The 20,089-nt window shown below is 35.6% G+C and overlaps 3 protein-coding genes across 6 annotated transcripts; 2 read left to right on the forward strand and 1 right to left on the reverse strand.

Annotated features, from left to right (window-relative positions):
• Positions 1–2,363: 2,363 nt before the first annotated feature.
• LOC112098147 lies at positions 2,364–3,446 on the reverse strand. Its single transcript, XM_024183777.1, has one exon. It carries the CDS (start codon positions 3,444–3,446, stop codon positions 2,364–2,366), a length of 1,083 nt encoding a protein of 360 aa, XP_024039545.1.
• A 3,437-nt stretch (positions 3,447–6,883) lies between these two features.
• LOC18040350 (superoxide dismutase [Cu-Zn]) lies at positions 6,884–7,736 on the forward strand. Its single transcript, XM_024184183.1, has 5 exons — positions 6,884–6,983; positions 7,088–7,192; positions 7,325–7,387; positions 7,493–7,521; positions 7,629–7,736. The coding sequence occupies exons 1-5, from the start codon at positions 6,884–6,886 to the stop codon at positions 7,734–7,736; spliced, it is 405 nt and encodes a 134-aa protein (XP_024039951.1).
• Positions 7,737–17,758: 10,022 nt separating this feature from the next.
• LOC18040351 (superoxide dismutase [Cu-Zn] 2) lies at positions 17,759–19,279 on the forward strand. Of its 4 annotated transcripts, XR_002905366.1 has the most exons (7): positions 17,759–17,861; positions 17,950–17,977; positions 18,113–18,189; positions 18,288–18,385; positions 18,626–18,757; positions 18,849–18,880; positions 18,970–19,279. XR_002905366.1 is itself a non-coding variant. In XM_006433065.2 (5 exons), exons 1-5 carry the CDS (start codon positions 17,810–17,812, stop codon positions 18,701–18,703), a joined length of 333 nt encoding a protein of 110 aa, XP_006433128.1. In that variant the 5' UTR covers positions 17,759–17,809; the 3' UTR covers positions 18,704–18,806. The 4 variants fall into 4 exon arrangements, 1 of the variants encoding a protein (XP_006433128.1); XR_002905365.1 differs by having other exon boundaries at positions 18,849–19,279; XR_002905367.1 differs by having other exon boundaries at positions 17,759–17,832; positions 18,849–19,279.
• Positions 19,280–20,089: the final 810 nt, after the last annotated feature.

The raw sequence follows: 20,089 nt of genomic DNA on the forward strand, positions 1-20,089 counted from the left end.
AGAGATATAATTCTAGTATTAAACAGGTGGCAGGCATGAAATACATCTAAGTTCTTTTCAACACAAATGAAAGTTAACACACAAAAATTAATCATGAAATCCACGCAAAATGGATCATTGCATTGAAAAATTAGTCAGAAAAAGATAAGGAACTTGAATATGTAAAGATGAAAACTGGGGCAATACCATCAACAACCAAATGATTCCAGCAAAAAGAAGAAAGATGATGTACAGAGGACGTGGAAGTAGCTGATGAAAAGCAAAATGAAAAAAAGAAAAGAAATTAGACTTTTGCTGCTATAATTAGAGAAGCAATTCTCATTTTTGAATTAATCCATCTAAAGATTACAACAACATTATGTGATAATACAATCGAAATTCTACTAGTGCAAAAATCATCGTTCACCCATCATTTATTGGCACGCTAGAGTGTTATTACCTACAACCACAACTTTGTTGTACCCAAATTTACCTTTAAGAACTGACTTCACCGGTGTGCTTGAAGATATGCGTGGCAATCTAAACCACGTTGGATAATTTGACTTTTTTTTTTTTTTGAATGAAAAGTACCTTCATTTCAACTTAAAGAGGAAAATAAGTACAACAAGTGGGGAGGGTATGAACCCATCCAAACAAAAGTTTCGAGCATCTCTAGAGCTAGCTTAGCTAAAGAGTGGGCTATCGCATTACAAGATCTATTAGCATATTGGACACATACTGAGCTAAAGCTCTTTAACATTTTCTGCACTTCTGAAATGGTCCACAAAATCTCGGATCTGCAGCCCCGATTGTTGTTAACTAACTTAACAATCTCTTGAGCATCTGATTCCACAATCAAAGACTTTATACAAGCATTCCTTGCAACCTGCAGCCCCCATTCGACTGCTTCTGCATCTGCAAAACACACATCACCATAGAACTTGGAAACTTTGACTGCAGCTGCAATCACATTCCCATCTTCATCTCGAATTACAGCCCCTAGACCTGCAATTTGCTTCTCCGAATTGGTGGCAGCATCAACATTAACCTTATAGAATCCTTTTTGGGGAGGATTCCAGGCCTTTAGCATCGGAGATCTTTGCTTGTCTATATGAGTAGCTGCTGGAATCTGGGTTCTTCGGAAAGCTTCCAGCACAGCTTCAGCCTTAGAGACTGTCACTTGGGGGCTTTCTTTTACTCTTTTAAAAATCCATTTGTTTCGAGCATTCCATATCATCCATAATATCGAAACCAGCAGCTCAAGATCATCATTACTCCTTCTCAACTTCAGACCAATCAACAAGCTTAAAATGTCTTGATCAACACAATCCTTCAAGTCATCCTCAAATCTGGTAATTTTCCAGATTTTCTGCACCACCTTACAACCCACTAAAGCATGAAAGATTGTTTCTAGCTTATTGTTACAAAATTGACACACAGGCTCCTGAATCACCTTCCTTTTCCATAGATTTTCAGCCGAAGGAAGAAGATTTTTTGCAGCCCTCCAAGCAAAAATCCTGATTTTCTCTAGTAAGGTGAGCAGCCATATTGTATTCCATTGGTTCTGCTCAGCTGCTGAACTTGTCGGCCTGGCTGGAAATTTCAGATTTAAAGCAATCTGATATCCACTTTTAACCGAGTACTGGCCTTTTCTATCATAGTGCCACATTACTTCATCCTTCATTGGTCTCCTTGGCAGCAGAATTTTAACAATTGCTTCTACATCTGTTTTGGCAAAGTGCCTGTGAATCAGCCTTTCATTCCACTCATGCTCTGCATTTATTAACTCAGCCACTAAAGCATCATCTGGTAAGCTTGGTTTGGAAATCGGTTTGAAGGTCAAGGGCCTGGGCAGCCAATTCTCTTTATGCAGTAGGATGCTTTGGCCATTTCCAATCCTCCATCTATAACCCTTGGATATGACTTGCCGTCCCCATAAAATGCTTCTCTAAATAAAAGAGGGATTCGATCCAAGGCTAGCCTTCATAAAGTCCTTGTGCTGGAAATATCTCGCCTGCAAAGTTCGAGCCACAAGGGAGTCTGGAAATTGCAGGATCCTCCAGCCTTGTTTAGTTACTAGTGCTTGGTTGAAACTTGAAAACTCTCTGAACCCCATTCCTCCTCTGCACTTAGCCATACTTAGCTTGCTCCAACTCGACCAGTGGATGCCCTTCTTATCAGTCCCTGATCCCCACCAGAATTTTGCTATTATTCGCTGGATGTCATCACATATGCCCATGGGAATCTTGAAGACGCTCAATGCATATGCGGGAATAGCTTGAGCAGCCGCCTTGATTAAAACCTCTTTGCCACCCACTGAGAAAAATTTGTGCTGCCAATTGGAGACTTTATTATGGATCTTCAGCTTGATATCGGTAAAGAAACTACTTCTCTTTCTCCCAATCATAGATGGCAAGCCTAAGTATTTCCTCGTCGGCTAACAAGTTTTGGATTTGTCTTTCCACCTCTTTTATCTGATTCCCATCAACATACTGAACCCGCTTAAGCTTGAGGCTTCGGAGCTGTATCGTTAGCTTCTCCAGCTTTTTTTGTCTCCCTCGGAATTCTTCTTTGCTCCACAGAATCAACCTGGCCATAGATTTCTTGGCCACTTTTTGAAACACCGAGACAGGATTTTCAAAATTCCATCTTCCCTGCATGCTCCACTCTTCCTCCATGATTTCCTTACAAGCATCATAAGGGCTCCACATATCTTCGTAGTGGATCCGAGTGGCTCGCCTTTGGTTAAAATTCATCCCACAGCCCCTTATTTGAACTTCCATCACCACCGGGCAATGATCAGAGGTCCAAGAGTCAATATTAGTAGCTGCAACATCCAAAAAAATGTCTCGCCATGCGCTATTACAAACAAATCTATCTAGCCGTTCCTCCACAAAAGCAGGGCCGAACCTTCCATTACTCCACGTAAAAGAATACCCTTTGTAACCAATGTCTAAAAGATCACAGTCTCGGAGAGCTTCTCTAAAATCAGTGATTAAGCTTACCTGCCTCTCATTTCCCCCACTCTTTTCAAATGGATGAAGGATCTCATTAAAGTCACCGAAGCATGTCCAAGGGGTGGAAGAGAAACCCGATAACCTCCTCAACAATGTCCATGTATGCTTCCTCTGTCTCATGTCTGGGTGACCGTAAACCCCCGTACACCGAATAAGCTTCCCATTTTCCATCACTACCTCAGCATCAATGTGATGCTGATTGAAAGATTTAATTTGCACATTAGTTTCGGACTTCCAAAGTAAAGCTAGGCCACCTCCTTTTCCGATACTACTCACAGCAAAACAATTTTCATAATTCAATTTTCTACTGACCTCATTCATATGCATAGTCTTCAGCTTCGTTTCACATAAAAACACAAGGTGAGGACTGTGCACTTGGAGAATTTTCTTGAGAGCTAGATACATTCGGGGATTCCCCAAACCCCGAATGTTCCAACTGAGTATTTTCATGGCTTCCGGCGGGGCTGGCTACCAGCCCCCGCCGATATCTCTTTTAAGCTTGAAGTTGTAAGCTTCATTTCCTCTGTTACTAACAGCTCCCTGTGCACCTTGGTTTGTTCTGCTATCAAAGAAAATTTCTTCATTTCCGAATGGCTTGGGTCATCCACTTTAGTTTTCTTTATCTTCGAGTTTGGCCATGTTGCCTCACTATTTGGCCTTTTATGAGTTCTTAGGCCCGAGCTTGCTCCCCCCTCATTTTTTGTGGCACGTGCCTGCCTCTTCCATTTCTTTTTGTTTATATGAGTTTGGGAGCTACCAGCCTCGGTGTATATTTTCGTTTCCTCTGCTCCCTCTTGGGCTGAATTTGAGCCCAAAGTCTCCTCGTGTTTTTCGGCCCTATCTGTTTCCATTTTTTCCCCCTCAGTTGAGTTTACATTTCCCGCTTTGATTATCAAATCTCTAGGGATTGTTACATTGCCAGTACTTCCTCTCTGCATTTCGCTGTCAGCCTGCTTCGTAGCCATCATTTCTGTCACACACTTCATTAAATGTTGTTCACCCACCCACTCCACCTCACTAGTCCTATCCATCTCCTTAGTTTGACCCATTTCCTCTTCCCCGGATCCCAACCTGTTTTTGTCAGCTGGTTTCACTTGCTCTTGCTGGAATTGTTGGGACTTCTCATGGAATTCTGAACTTGTCGATTTTTCAGTTCTTTCACCTCCATTCTGCCATCTTTCTTTGCCTCGGTATTTTCTTGAACGTCCCCCGATCATAAGTGCTTTCATCCACATCCCAAATGAGAGATCTTCTTTTGGTTGGCCTTGGTACTGAGCACACTCTTTGAGTTGATGACCGATAATGCCACAACAGAAGCAAAAATCTGGCAAGCGTTCGTACACCACTGGCATTGGAATATCTGTCTCGCCTTCTTGATTTAGGAATAAAATTTTCTTCAATGGCTGTGTTATGTTGATGAAGATCCTTATTCTTGCAAATTCCCCAAAGCAATCCTCATTCTTATCTGTTTCAATTTCTTCCACTTTTCCTATCATTCCCCCAAGTTCTTGCAGAAAGTCCCTCTCCATACACGCAATTGGAATATTGCGTATCTGCACCCAGAAGGGAACGTGGGTAAAAGCTTGCTTTGAAACCTCCCCAATACATTTTGGCTCGGTGAGGACAATCAACGCCCTATCAAAATGCCACGGGCCTCCAGAGAGCACTCTTCTTTTATCAGCTTCTTCCGCGAATTTGAACATAAATATATTATTTCCCAGACTCTCAATCTTAACCTCTTTAAAAGTTCTCCAAACCTGCTGTAAAGCAACTTTGAGCCCCTCTCTGTTGACTCCCCTTGAAAGGAGTACTTTACCCATCAGGCAGCCTGCTAACACTTGCTCTCTTTGTTCTTTCATGGTTACTCCCAGCGACATTTTACTTTTGTCTTCCTCTCTGATCGTGATTGCTTTGCACTTACGGATTAACTCTTCAGTGTCCATGGAGTTATTGCAAGGGATGGATTTGATAATAAAAGTCACCTAACAAGAAGACCCTGATAAATAAAACCCTCACCAACTCTGCTCTAGCCTTTACTGCCCTTCAACTGAACAACTAACGAAACGTAACTAATCTAACTTCAAACTAGAACACAACACTCACTCTCGGAGTGACCATGTGGGTCATACAGGCCCCTCCAAGTACTTCCACTCATGAGGCTCTATCAAAGAGAGAGAGCTCTCGTGAAGGAAGAAAAAAAAACAATGTCAAAAAAAATACCTCTCGGATAATTTGACTTTTAAACCAATGGTTAGTTGGGATAAGGACAAATATTGTGGCACTATACCTCAATTGCAACATAGACACGCGGGGCCTTACAACAATGCTTGTAATATTTTTCAATCACTACTGTTCACACACTCTTATAAATTTGTCAGCCCCTATAAACCAATCTCTGTATACTCTCTCTCTCTCTCTCTATAAGCCCTCTTCATTTTCCTTTCTCTTTTGGAGGTACTATTCATTTCACTTCTCTTATATCACTTTTGATCTAATCAATATGGTTTTTGGGAGCTGGCTAAGTTACAAATTCTGTAACTTACAGATCCAGTTTTAGCCAGCTCCCATCGCTGATTTCTAATGAAGTATTTATTTGTGTTGACTTTATGTTGATCATTTATTTTATTTTATTTTTATGTTTTTTGCCTAGAGATCCGAACTTAACTGTTAGATTTGATTGTCTCGTTGTTTACTTCAAGGTTGACCTCTTTTTTAACAATTCTCATCGGTTTTAGCTCAAGATGAGTAGCTAACTATTGAGGGTGATTGTAAAATTTTTTCTTTTTATTTTAGAAATTATCTCTGCACAGCACAACATCAGTTTTATCATATGTATATTGAATTATAAAAAAATTTTAATATATTTTCTACACTACTTGCGTTTTCAAACTGGTATCAGACAAGCATTTTCCCTCTAACATTATTAGAATTTGTTTGAGAATCTAAGCAAAAAAGAATATTTTACCCTTTTAATACATTAAAAGACTATTTTATCCTTTGAAATTTTGAAAAATAACAAAATTTATATTTACATAAGAAGCATGACTACAGACAGAAGTCACTAGAATGGTCTTTTAATTAAATTTATAAATTATTCAAAAATTTCAAAGGGTAAAATGATCATATAATACAATTAAGGGTGAAATAGTCATGTTTTTTTAAATTCTTTAACATATTCTAATAGTGTAAATGAAAAAGTAGTTAATTGATACATGCTTAAAACATAACTAGTGCAGAGAATACATAAGAAGGAGTTGAACCCCCTTACTTAGGTCTGCCCATGATTTCCCTTTATTTTTTATATATCTTCTAACCTGCTTCTTATTTTATAAAATATAATAGAAACCCTTTTTAACCGTGTCCTCTTTTTTTTTTTTTTTTGGGACTAAAAAGGAGAAGATTTTTATCACTTCCAATTTATAATCATTCGCTTGTGGTGAAAAACTAAGCTGCTTGAAGTTTGGCCAGTAATTTTGTGGTGGGAAATAATTGCTACTCAATATTTGGTAGAGTTTTGTTTATGTGTTTGTAGCTTTTCAATAATATTATTATGGTTTCATACTTGTTTGGCGCGCGACTTTGGTTATGTTTTTGTTCAACACTATTTTTGGTGAAAATATCTGTCTTTTTTATATTTTTATTTTTAATGTTTAAAGTTCGTGCCTTAGCCTTGCACTCCTGATTACGCTGAAATAACAAGTTATAATTTAACTAATTCTTTCTTTGTGTTGTTACTTCTTCTGTTTTCGGTGAAAATTATATTTTTTTTTCTTCTGATGGCGTTGTTTCTATGTTTGTTGGTGGTTTACGATTCTTATACTCTTGACGGTTCACTTAAATGTAATTATTTTGTATTGCTTAGATCATACAGCAAAATCGTGAACAAAATGGTGAAAGCAGTTGCAGTTCTTGGTCAGACGCATGCCGATGAAACTGTTGAGGAATCGGATGCCGATGGAACTGTAACCTTTTCCCAGGAAGGAAATCGTAATTTAACCACTAATTAACTAGTTGGTTCTAGAACTTATTGTTCTTAAATCATCTAAACTAGTTTTTTTTTTCTTTTTGGCTTTATTTGATTTTTCTTCTAGGTCAAACACGCGTGGGAGGGAGGTTCACCGATCTAGAGCCTGATGGTGCTTATGCACTCGTTATTCACCAGTACGGAGACATAAGGGACGGTTGGAAATCAACTGGTATATATGGCCCTTTGACTATGAGCATTTCTGTTATGTATACCTAATAACTTGCGGGAAACCTGGGAATAAAAACTCTCTTTTGTGTCATAGAATTCCTTCTTAATTCATCATTTGCTGGTTTTCTTTCAGGAGACCGTTTTAAACCTGCTGGAATTGCCGGTGTTATAGCACATTTCGTTGCTGATGATGAGGGTATGTATATGCTGCACATAATATCATGTTGACTAACGTAGTTGTTAATGGTGTGCGATATTTGTCGATTCATTAACTCTTTTCTGGTTTTTATATCTGATTAAGGTACGGCTCGTTTTGACCTTGGGACGAAGGTACTCTTTCATCTCCTTGTCATTCAGGCTTTGTTATGTTTCTATTTATAAATTCATTGATCCAACTCTAATGAACTCATCTCCATCCTGTTATATACATTTTACAGGCAGATCTTTCTGGAGAAAATTCCGTTATGAGTAGGGGTCTTGTACTCCATGTTTTTGACAGTAATATACCATTTTTTGTGAACTTCAAGTCTTTTTTTCTTAGTTGAATATACTTTATTGCTGCTTTATTTACTTGAATCATGTTGTCTAAAGTATAGGTTGAGTAAGCTATAACAGCGATATATAAAAAATTGAAGTTAAGTTTCGTGTACTATATGAATCATGAAATTTTATTTAGTCTTATTTAGTCTTAGACATGAAAATTTTGTACTCTTGCTTACAATTTATTTACGAACGTTCATCTCCCTCAGGTTCAAATCCTTGTCTGAACGTTTCCTCGGGTTCAATTCCTCGTCCCGACATAAATTGGGATAAGTATTTAGGTCCCGGGGTGGATTGGGGTAAGTATTAATCATTCGAATTACTGTGCTATTATTTTGCATTCTTATTTACGCTAGTCGAGTGGTCGTCCACTGGCAGTCTTTGCTTGCAGACTCGGCCCGTTAGTTTTTATGTGGTCTGAGATGTTTCGAACTAGTAGTTATTTGGGATCATTAATTAATTTCTTTTGTGTCTTTGCAGCCGTCATCGGTCTCGCTCGTTGAAGCGGCTTCTCTCCAGACCATTATAAATACATTTGACATGATGTTAAGTGTGTTGTGAATATTTAATAAAAATAAATAATATGCTGTACGACGCAGAATGTAGCTATAATAAAATAAATGAAAGCCAGTGATGGCTATAATATGTTGTACCAAGTAGCATGTGGCCATAAATAAAATAAATAAAAGTCAAGGAGTGCCATGAACTGTCTTTAAAATTGTTTCTACTCTTCAAAATAATATTTTAGTCTGAATGAGTTGTTGACAAATAGTTTTCAGGATATAATGATTATAACTGTTGTAAGGGTACACACTGAACCAAAAATTTAGAATAGCAGAGATTAAATATAAAATATGGTGTCTTATGTGGTAGTGCTTGGGATATGGAAGAAGTAGCTAGATTGAGAAGGGGGAGTGGGGAGAAAAACCAATATCCGACAGTAAAGGAGTTATTTCAATGGATTATTCATCAATTTGAATGTTTGCTAGAAACATTGGAAGGGCGATTTAAAGACTCCTATTTATAAATTACTTGTGTCTATTCCAAATACCTCTACAAATAGCCACTAGTTAATTTAACTCTCTTTTAACTGATGTCAAATTCTTTTGACGTTATTTTCATAATTCTCATAACTTCCTGCATTAACCAAAATTTAACGTTATTAAAATGTTCAACAATTTTTATTAATGTTATTTGGTGTGAAAAAAAAAAAAAAACTAATAACTACAGCATAAGTGGCTGATTAAAGCAGTTATATTAAATCAAATGATGTTACCGAGGATGGAGAAACACAAGGGGTAATTGAAATTTTCACATCTAAAATGGAGTAAAGTTTTAGATGTGTCGAACCCCAGCCCAGCCATGAACCATCCAAAGAGTAAACACACTCGGGAGTGAGCGACTGACGAGGTAGAGACAATTTATAAAATTTATAACCAAAATAATATGAGTGACTGACAAAATTTGACCCTGTCCGTTCATGAAAAACAAGACATAAATGCAGGTCCGGTCATTTGTTAAAATAATCCGAATCGACTAGGCCCAAACCCGACCCGATCCCAGTCTTTTGCCATCCATGCTTCCCACATTCAGAACTCAAAACTCTTCCAAGTTTCAACATTATAAAAACTGTCACCAAAAAAATTAAGAAAACAAAAACCAGCAACAAATTAGTAGAAATAAAATTTGATTCAACTTTTTGGAGGAGACCCCACATCCATGTAAATATGGAATATATCATTACTAAAATCAACCTAATTGTCATGAAAAGTCTTGGAAGAAGCACATGACCTTCGGCCAGAACATTCCCATTTAGGTAGCAGTAGGCTTCCAATTCTAAAGGAGAATAATGTAGGAGAAACAATTATATATGAAGTTGGTGTTGACAGATAAAAGAAGGCAAAACCCACCACTACATTGTACGTACAAGTAACACAGAAATAGTGGGAGGATCATGGACTGAAAGTCTAAGTGAGCGTTGTTGCCTTGTTGGGTGCTTGGAATGGTGGTCATACTATGAATTACAAATTATCTGCGGTGCGTAACAACTCATTGTTATTGGTTGGCAAGATGGCGAAGCGGCCATTGTTTTTTTAAACTTGTGAGTTTATCCATCTTGAAGTTGGAGGGCCTTGTTTGCTTTCAACGAAAATTTGCAAGTCCGGGTTCAGTAATAGCTAAAATGCAAAAGAATGCCAATGTAACATATGCACTTTCATTTTCTTAATTAAGTGTATTATTTAATTTTTTCCATTTGATATTAATTTTAAATTTGTTACAACATAAAATTGAGACAATTGGAACACGATTCAATGGCAGTGTAGTTGGATTTTATTTTAACACGGGTCCGACATTAGTTTAATTAGTAGTAATCTTTAAAAAAAGAAAACAAAAGCTAGTTTCTATAAATGGAAAGGGGGGAGCTGGTTTCCAAAAAAGGAAAGAGGGAGGGGCACGCGAGGGAGAAGAAGAGAGCGAGAAGTTGACCCGTTTAGCCAGACCCGACCCGACCCGCGTCCTTGACCCGGCCCCAGCCGCCGATTCCAGCCACCTCACCGGTCAAGCTTGGTACCGATCTGAATCTTAAACGACGCCAGTCGTATCCCCGCTGTCATCGTCGCCGGAAAACGGCCAGAACGATGGCGATTTAGCTTGAAAAACCCGCGGCTCAACCCGTTTTCTTCGCCGTCAATCTCGCCGGAATAAGGTTGTACCACCGGCTGGGTTCGACTCCTCACATCACCAGCTTTCATTTCCGACCAACCTCGTCACCTGAAACATCCGTCTTGGCCGCGAACGACCACCGGGAAACTCACGGATTTTGTAGCTTCGATCTGCCGCCGTCGCCGCGCGTGGTAGGTCACCGCCGGTACCGTTGGAATCACCGAGGTCTGAACTACCAGACTCGAGCTTTCCGTCGTCGTTGACTAGGTCCGGTCATCGTTGACCGATCGGGGCAATTCGGTAATTTCACAAGACTTTGGGATGAATTTGTAATTTCTGGAACCGGTGGATAATTTAGTAATTTCGGACTAGGACAGTTAGTTAATTTGAGAGTTCGAGGGTAATTCAGTAATTTAAGTTATTAAAGGCATTTTGGTAATTTTACACTTCGAGGGTAATTTCATAATTTCTGACATTGTGGTTATTTTTGCGATATGAATTAAGGACAGTTTGGTAATTAAAGATTCTGAGAATAATTTGGTAAAATAATGATGTTGGGGGCATTTTGGTAATTTTGGCATGTAGGGGTATTTTGGTAATTTTGTGAATGTGAGTGTAGTTTATTGTGGATAGATATTCGTTTCGAGAATTATTATGTAAAATTAGTTGTATTTCAAATTTACAGAGAATGGTTATGTCGTTTACTTGATTATGAGGAACTAGAAACGAGAATCAACCCGTGAACGTTGTTGATACTGTGTTTGGGCATCGTCACTGTGAGTGGAATATACAAAACTTATTTTCATAGTATATTCTGATTTTACCATACAGTACAACATATTTTGATAATAAGTTTTTGATGCTTCGATTTAATGATTTTCTAGAAAATTGATTTTTATTTACGTGCTGATATTTTTATTGTTATTAAGAATGAGTTTGATTAATGTTTTTATTGTCGTCTTTGAGTAAATGCATGATATTATAATTTAGTGGATTTGAGATATGTTGAATAAAAATGAAATGAGATTTCAGATGTGATTGTATATTTATGTACATGTGTATAAAATGTTGTTTGGGAAATTATTGGACAGTACCCTTCCCCTTCAGATTCAAAGATACATATAATATGAGATGAATATAGTGATACATATGATATGAGATGAGAGGCCTTTGAGGCCCGTCTGAACACACACAGAGGCTTTGGGCCGTGTGTTTGGGCGCTTTTGCCTTTTGGGCGCTTATGCATGCAGTATGATGATTACAGAGATACAGATGTTGAGATACATAAGATATGAGCTGACATTTCCCCGTCTATCCGTTGTAGCTCCGGGGCATGATGGTTCCCTGATTGCCTGTCCGTCGAGGTTCTGATATGATGAGGTTATTCCCCTAGATACTCGTTTGATGATAGTTTTTGGTATTTAGTATTTCATATTATAAGTATTATGATTTCAATGATTTTATGCAGATTTATGTAATATTATTATTTCAGTGTTTGATTTGAATTAAATAAGTTTACGTAAGTTCTTATGATATTTTGATGAAATTGATTTGGAAAAGATTAAATTAATTTTAAATAAATTTATTTTTTCCAAAACTACTATCCACTCACTGAGCTCACTGAGTTTTATACTCACCCCGTTTTTATTATATTCCCCCCCCCCCCCCACAGGAGATTTGCAGGTACATCAATCGACCCAACAACGATAGTTAGATTGAAATTATGGCAACGTGATGGTGTTAGGAATCATAGATGTTTTGTTGGGACATTTTGAATTGTATAATTTATTACTTATTTATGATTAAGGATAAATCATTATATTCTTGACATTATATGTTTGAAGGATACTGGTATTTAAATTGAGGAAGTTGGTTGTGGAAGTTGATTAAATATTGTATTATTTTTCAGAGTGTTAATTGTAGAAATTACAGGTTTGGGGATGTCACAATTATATAGGAGACTATCAAATTTTTGGTAAAATTCTTAGATATTAGAATTATTATTAGTTCGATTAGGCGAGATTAGATAGACTCGTCCTAGGATTCGGGGCAGGTCGTTTCAGCCAAGCTCCTCGAGATTGTCCATACAAGACAAATCAAGCTGTTGTCCAAGGTCGGTAGTTGTTGGTTAAAAATAGTTTTGCAGCTGAAATATTTGGATAACAATTCTCATACAATATATAAAATTATCATAATTTAGAATTATCATACCTTTGCTTTTTTGTAAGAGTAATTTAGGCTTTCAAATCACAATTTATCCCTATCAATCTTGTTAGATCACGATCCTTCATGAATAATTTTTCAAGTTATGACTCAAGTTTAATTTGCACTTAATGTGTATGCACTTTTATCACTGTTGAAAGCAACTAGTAAGAGAAAAATTTTCCTTTCAAAGTTAGAGAGAAAAACTCTTTTTTCTCTGATCTGTATATTGTGGCTCATGTGTCACTTTCCTGTAGAGAAACAGGCATTTTTATACCTCTATTAGTGTAAACCCTAAGCTCTTTATTTATGTCTCTTTTTTTTTTAATTCTGTTAATCAAATATATTAAATCAAAATATTTTATTTAAATTAAAAATAAGATAAATCCCAAAAGTGGCGTTACTTGTTCTTGCTAAAGGGGTTACTTTGTAAAATAACACAAAATCCCTTACAAATAAGCATATTAAATGAAGCCTCCCACCAAATAATATATTTAGGTCTTTAACCCAAATAACTAGTTATCTTGTTTATTAATATAGTAGTGGTGCAGTAAATTAAATAAGCTAACCCGGGGATTATATGGGTATGTATAATAGTGGCTATAATAACTAGGTCTGTAATTAAACTAGCCTGATTATTTAATTTCAAATATACTCTACTAAAATATTAGAACTGGCCTTAATAATTGTATGCTATCTAGAATAGTATTTTCAAATAATAATTTGACCAATGCCACATTGATTTCTTTATTGAACAATCATTTGCACCACATCGCTAATTAAATTAATATATCAATTGTCCAATTAATTTAATTATATTTTGTTCCTTGACACTTACTCATTTTCTCTAATAATCATTTTCAACATACTAATTATGTTGACACACTCTGGTTAGATAATTCTATGATCAAGTACCGAAAACTGTCAAGAGATGTGTTGTATAAATTCTATATTGTTAATCTATAATTTCATTGCTCATAATTGATCTACCAAAATACTTGTTAATCTTGACTACAAATGAATGTCGCGCCTATTGATAACCCAAATGAAATGACAATCACAAACATGAAACTATAATTAACTCAAGATTTAGATTGCAATAAAATCAATACATATGAGATTTAATAAATTTGACAATCATTTTAAAATTAATTAAATCTCATATGTAATCTAGTTCAATATAGTCAAACTATATCAGTAAATTCATATATGATTAAAACAAATCATTTAATGAATTTATTACAGCCTAAACATAAATAAAGCGCCCAACTCTATTTATGAATTGCGAACTCAATTTATTATATCCTAAGATAATTTGTATTTATATTTTCTATGAATCCATATGATGATTATATAAAATACATATAATGTGATTAAACATTTTCTTCAAAATATTTATATAATTAAGATATCTAAAAAAATATCTTAAATATTTTATTAATTAAAAAATAAATAAATCAATATGCTTTAAAGAGCACATAATCCTAACAGTAGCTCCCTCAACTACAACATAAGTGACTAACTAATGCAATTATATTAAATCAAATTATGTTGCCAACGAAGGAAAAACACGCTCGGTAATTGAAAATTGCACACCTAAAATGGACTCAATTTTTAGATGTGACCAAAAAAAAAAAAAAAAATTCACTCTTCTTAGTTCTTAAATGAGATTCGAACTCAACACCTTTAATCTAAAAAGGTAATTTTCTTACTATTTGAATCAAGTTTTTATCGAAGTAATATAAACATAGAGTGAGCGACTCTCAAAGCTATTGGGAAAATTTACAACAATAACCCAAAAACTTTTGTAATTTTCACAATTGGCGCTCCAAAGTTTTTTCTGTCATAATTAGCCAAACACAATGTTTCTTCCACAAATTACCCTTGTTTATCAAACCAAACACAACTTTTCTTCTCTCTCTTTATCAAACCAAATGCAGCCTTGCACTCTTGAATCATCACTGGCAAACAGTAACGATAAACGACGACGGCGAATGGTAAAAGTGAACTTCGGTCAAATACAGTTGAATCCATCCATATCCAACATCAATCCGACACGATTCTAACAAAGTGAAATAAAGTCAATTTGATTTTGTGCGATAAGAGAGTTTCAGTGTGATTGTATGTTGGTGCGACAGGCGCCTGTCGCACTGAATTTGTGCGACAGGCAATCTGTCGCACCAAGAGTGAGTTGCACCAAAACTGTCTCTTGGTGTGACAGGCTTCTTGTCGCACCAATTTAGTGCAACAAGCAACATGTCGTACCAACTTCACATTAAAAAAAAAATAGTAACTTGGTGCGATAGGTTGCCTGTCGCACTAAGTATGTGCGACAGGCTGCCTATTGCACTAAGTTTGTGCGACAGGCGCCTATCGCACCTGATCGCAGATTGCGCGTCATTACAATCTAATCCACACCCACGACAACTTCTTCACCCATGCACCACACCAACAACTTCACCTATGCAATCAACATCACAAACTCTTCAATCTTCACTCACCTTCACCAACACAACACAAAAACAACAACATAGAAAAAGAATAGAAAATAGAAATCTAGGATTTTAGACCTAACCTTTAATTTCAGCTCTTGACTAAAATTTTGGTGATGTTGGCTGTCGAGAATGGACTCCGGGAAGCCACTGGCAATGAGTGAACACGTTGGGAGAGAATTCGGCGGTGGGAGAAAGAGAGAGAAAAAGAGGAACGAGAGGAAGGAGAGGGAGGAGTTATGGGAGGGGTATTTTCGGTACTTGGGAGGATTTTTAGCTAATGTTGATAGGAAAAAGTTTAGGGGGCTAGTTGTGAAAATGGAAAATTTTTTGAGGTTATTTTTGTAAATTTCCCAAGTTGTTTTACCTAGGGGTGGGCAAATTCGGTTTGGATCGGTTTGAGACATATTCTCAAATCGATCCAAACTTATCGGTTTGAAATATTTTCAAACCGATATCAACAGAAAATTTTTTCAAACCGAACCGATCCAAACCGACTGGATCGGTTTGGATCGGTTTGGATCCTCGGTTTGAGCTTATTAGCTAAAAGCTCACTTCTTTTATATTATTTTACCTAAATTATTTGTTATTTTTTTGTGTTTGTAATCTAAATTGATACCTCTTTTATATTATTCATGTCTACTTTGATATCTACATAACAATTCAAAGATACATCCATATAAGTTTACAGCATAATACATCCTAATAAAGAAGTTATTAACATGTTCATTCAAAACAAATTCACAAAATTAAAATAAACTTGAATAACATTTGACAATTAAAATATTGTGCATCTTGTCCGTCAAAACTTATGGCCCAATTACTTTTGATTTGTCAAAATCTGCATAAAATGATAAATATAATTAGTTAGATTGCTTAACTTAGAATATAATGTAATTATATAATATTTCTGGATTGGATCGGTTTGAATCGGTTTGGAATCCTTCCAAACAGAAATCCAAACCGAGTGATGTCGGTTTGCAATCCAATAAACCAAAACCAATTTTTTTACTAATGAAACCGATCCAAATGGTCGGTTTGGATCGGTTCGGTTAAAATATGCCCACCCCTAGTTTTACCCCCCTAAACTTTTTGTTTGTGAATTAAATTTTGCCTTTTATATAAAAAAATTCATATTTCCATCTTGGCGCCATTTGCACTTTCTTTCACAACGGTTGTCATTACTTATTTATTTACTTATAATTAGCAAATTGTTCTGTTTTATTTTTTATCATTCTTATTATATAGTTAGAAGAGTATAAATGATATTTCTCGCATTGGAAAATTTTGGAATTTATTCCATAAGGAAAAACTAGAAATCAAAGGAAAAAAGCAAAAAAAATGAAAGTCAGATATGAGTTTCCTAGTAAAAGACAAAAATAAACCAAGTTTCCTAATGCTTCCTGAAAAGAACTTCTAACTAAGACTGTTTTGGTCCCAAAACAAGAATTACGCGAAAATAAGAGAATTTCGTCCTTACATTTATTCTCCATCCAGGGGCGAAGCCAATAACTTTTTGTAGACTTGGCTAAACTGAATATTTTTTCAACTATGAAACTTATCTCAAACACAAACAAATCTTAATAAAAGTTGAGCTAGTAGATAAGAAAATACTTAAGTTAAAAAATAATTCAAATACAATGAGATATTATTAAAGTTGTGCGTTAAGATGCTATAGAGTATTAAATTTCTTGCCTTCACAATTTTATTATGTAGAAAAAGAAAATTTCTGAAAAGAGATGAACTGTGGAAGAAGAAATTTTGAAAACGATGACAAGGCTATTTTTTAAAACAATTTTAAAGTGGCGGTTTTGTAACTGCATTGGCAATTTAGTGAAATTATAGGAGTGACAATTTTGTAAATACTGTAATGATTTTTTTTTTTTTTGAATTGAAGCAATGGTAGATCTGTAATAGAACTAAATTTTTTTCCCAAATTTCAATTTAGCCTACAAAGAACTTTGCTTTTGTCCTCATCAAGCCCATCATTCTTTTGATTGGTTGTCATCACAGAGTAATTTAGTGTGAATTCTTTTTATATTAAATTATTCTCTATAAACCCTCGTGACTTTTTTTTAATAATTTCTTGTCACATAGTAAATTAGTATTGATCCACTCGTAGGTGAGTTTATATTCGATACCATATATCTAACGCATACTTAAAATTATTCAAGAATTGATAGTTGCCCGTAACTTAGATTATTAGCTCAGTATTGCTCTCCACCAATGTGGTATGTATTCCCTGTTAGTAATTTGACCACAAGTCTTTCTCAATTCTCTTTGAACTGGAGTTTCTAAAATAATGTATGTGTACTCCTAATTAGCATGTTGATAATTACATATCTCTTAATAACATCAATATTATGACAACAAACATCAAAATTTTAAATTTTTTAAATTGCAACTTTGACGTTTCATCCCTCATAATTTATGTTCCAATTTTTTCATATCCACATATGCATAAAGATAACCTAAGCAAAACGTTTGGAATGCACTTGTGGTGTTTGGAGGTTAGGATACATTAATCAAAGGTGCACATGCAGCATAATTACTATAAACAAATGCAAATGGGATCCAATGGTATGTACTTGTTCACCCCATACGCTTAGGTAGTTAGGTTTGTCTATATAAGTATAGCAGTACGTCCCTTCACCAAAGTCCAATGCATATTAAAGAAAGACGATTGGAAACATCGTTTCTCACTTCATTTCCATTTGATAATGGAGAAAGCAGATTCACTAAAGTTGGTAGCCCTTTTAGCTGTTTTATTTTGTAAGGATCTTTAGTGGAATTTCAAATGGAATCATAAGGAAATTATAGTTTATGAGTCAACTGAATTTTAATTCATGGCTGGTTGCAGGTTTTGTCAATATTGCAACCAATTCAAGGTGTGAGTTTATACATACTGCAACATTAATCGCTACTCAAATGGAGAAATAACCTGCTTTTTTATTTGTTTAATTTAAAGTTCATGCATTAAGCTGCTTCTTTTTTCATGTTCCTTCAATATCTGTATTGCTCAGACCACATAGCAAAGCAATTGCTGTTCTTGACGGCAGTGAGGGTTTCAAGGGAACTGTCTCCTTCTACCAGGAAGATGGTAATTTAATCACTAATCAATTAGTTGGTTCTGGTTTTCGTGGCTCATTTTTCATGCCCAAACTAATCTTTTTGTTTGGTTTTTCTTTCTTGTTCCAGGCCATCATACAGTCATAACTGTAAACCTCGCTAATCTTAAGGCCGGTTCTCATGGATTCCATGTCCACGAATCCGGATTCATTCGTGCTACTACAGTGGTATGGCCTAGCTCTTGGCACACATACCTAATAAGTTGGGTTGGATTTGAGATCTGTAAACCCTGATCTTCATCAGTGGCGTAACTAGGATTTACGTTTGATGGGGCTCGTAATGTAAAAACGTATTCTATAAAGTAAAAAGAAATAAAAATATAAATAGACATAGAAATTGGTCAACTTTCAATTCAGTCTCGCGGAAATCCTTTTTAATTACGTCATCATTCCCCCATCTTTTTGCAGGGAAACATTTTAACCCATTTAACAAATCTCATAGTGACATTCACGACCATGAGGAGCATCGTCATTATGGTGATTTAGGAAATATCAATGTTGATTATGGTGATTTAGGAAATATCAATGTTGGTCCTGATGGTCAGTATCTGCTGCACAAATTAAAGATCAATTTAATTATAATTACTTCGTTTATTCTGTGATGTATATTTTTTTTATGTGCATGGTTCAGGCAAAGCCTCCTACTACTTTCGCGACAAGATGGTACTGTTTCATCTCCTTGTATATTCATATTGAGCCCTGCCCCAATGAAATTAGGCTCTTCGCTGTTTTAATTTACACATTTGCCACAGATTTCTCTTACTGGGCCAAATTCCATTATAGGAAGAACTGTCGTGAAACACGACAATCATGATGATGGTGGAAAAGGTAAAAATACCAGAGTCTTCAGTGTCTAACTTGAAGACTCTTTCTCAAAAGTTGATAGATTGCATTGCCACTTTTCACATTTCTACCCTCATACATATATATATTGAAACGACTCGTCCCGCACCCCAGGGCGAGTCTATCTAAACTCGTATAATCGAATCGATAATAATTATGATATCTAAGAATTCTATAAAAAATTCAGCAAAATCTCCCTTATAAATAAAATATCCCTAAACCTGCAATTTACAAAACAATACTCCCAAAATAATTCAATATCCTTCCACCCTTCATAACCAACTTCTCAAGTCAACATATCAAATATCACCCAAATCATTCTAATATTAAAATACAATGGTTATCCTTAATTACAAAATATAATAAATAAATACAATTCGCAATATCTCAAATATCAAAATATTAAATCTACAACTCCTAGCACCATCACGTGGCCACAATTTCAAATCTAACTATCGTTATTGGGTCGACTGATGTACCTGCAAATCTCCTGTGGGGAAGAAAAATATAATAAAAACAGGATGAGTATAAAACTCAGTGAATTCAGTGAGTATTAGTTTTTTAAAAATAAATTAATTTAAAATGATTTAATCTTTCTCAAATCAATTTCATCAAAATATCATAAGAACTTACATAAACTTATTTAATTCAAATCATGCACTGAAATAACAATATTACATAAATCTGCATAAAATCAATGAAATCATAATACTTATAATATCAAATACTGAATACCAAAAACTATCATCAAACAAGTACCCAGGGGGATGATCTCATCATATTCGGACCTCGACGGACGGGCAATCAGGGAACCATCATGCCCCGGAGCTACAACGGATAGATGGGGAAATCTCATCTCATATCTCATGTGTCTCAACATTTGTATCTCTGTAATTATCATACTGCATGCATAAACCCCCAAAAGGCAAAAGCACCCAAACACACGGCCCAAAGCCTCTATGTGTGTTCAGACGGGCCCCAAAGGCCTCTATCTCATCTCATATGTATCTCTGTATTCATCTCGTATTA

The sequence above is a fragment of the Citrus clementina genome, unplaced genomic scaffold (genome assembly GCF_000493195.1).
Source record: "Citrus clementina cultivar Clemenules unplaced genomic scaffold, Citrus_clementina_v1.0 scaffold_5, whole genome shotgun sequence".
NCBI classification, from domain to species: Eukaryota; Viridiplantae; Streptophyta; class Magnoliopsida; order Sapindales; family Rutaceae; genus Citrus; species Citrus x clementina.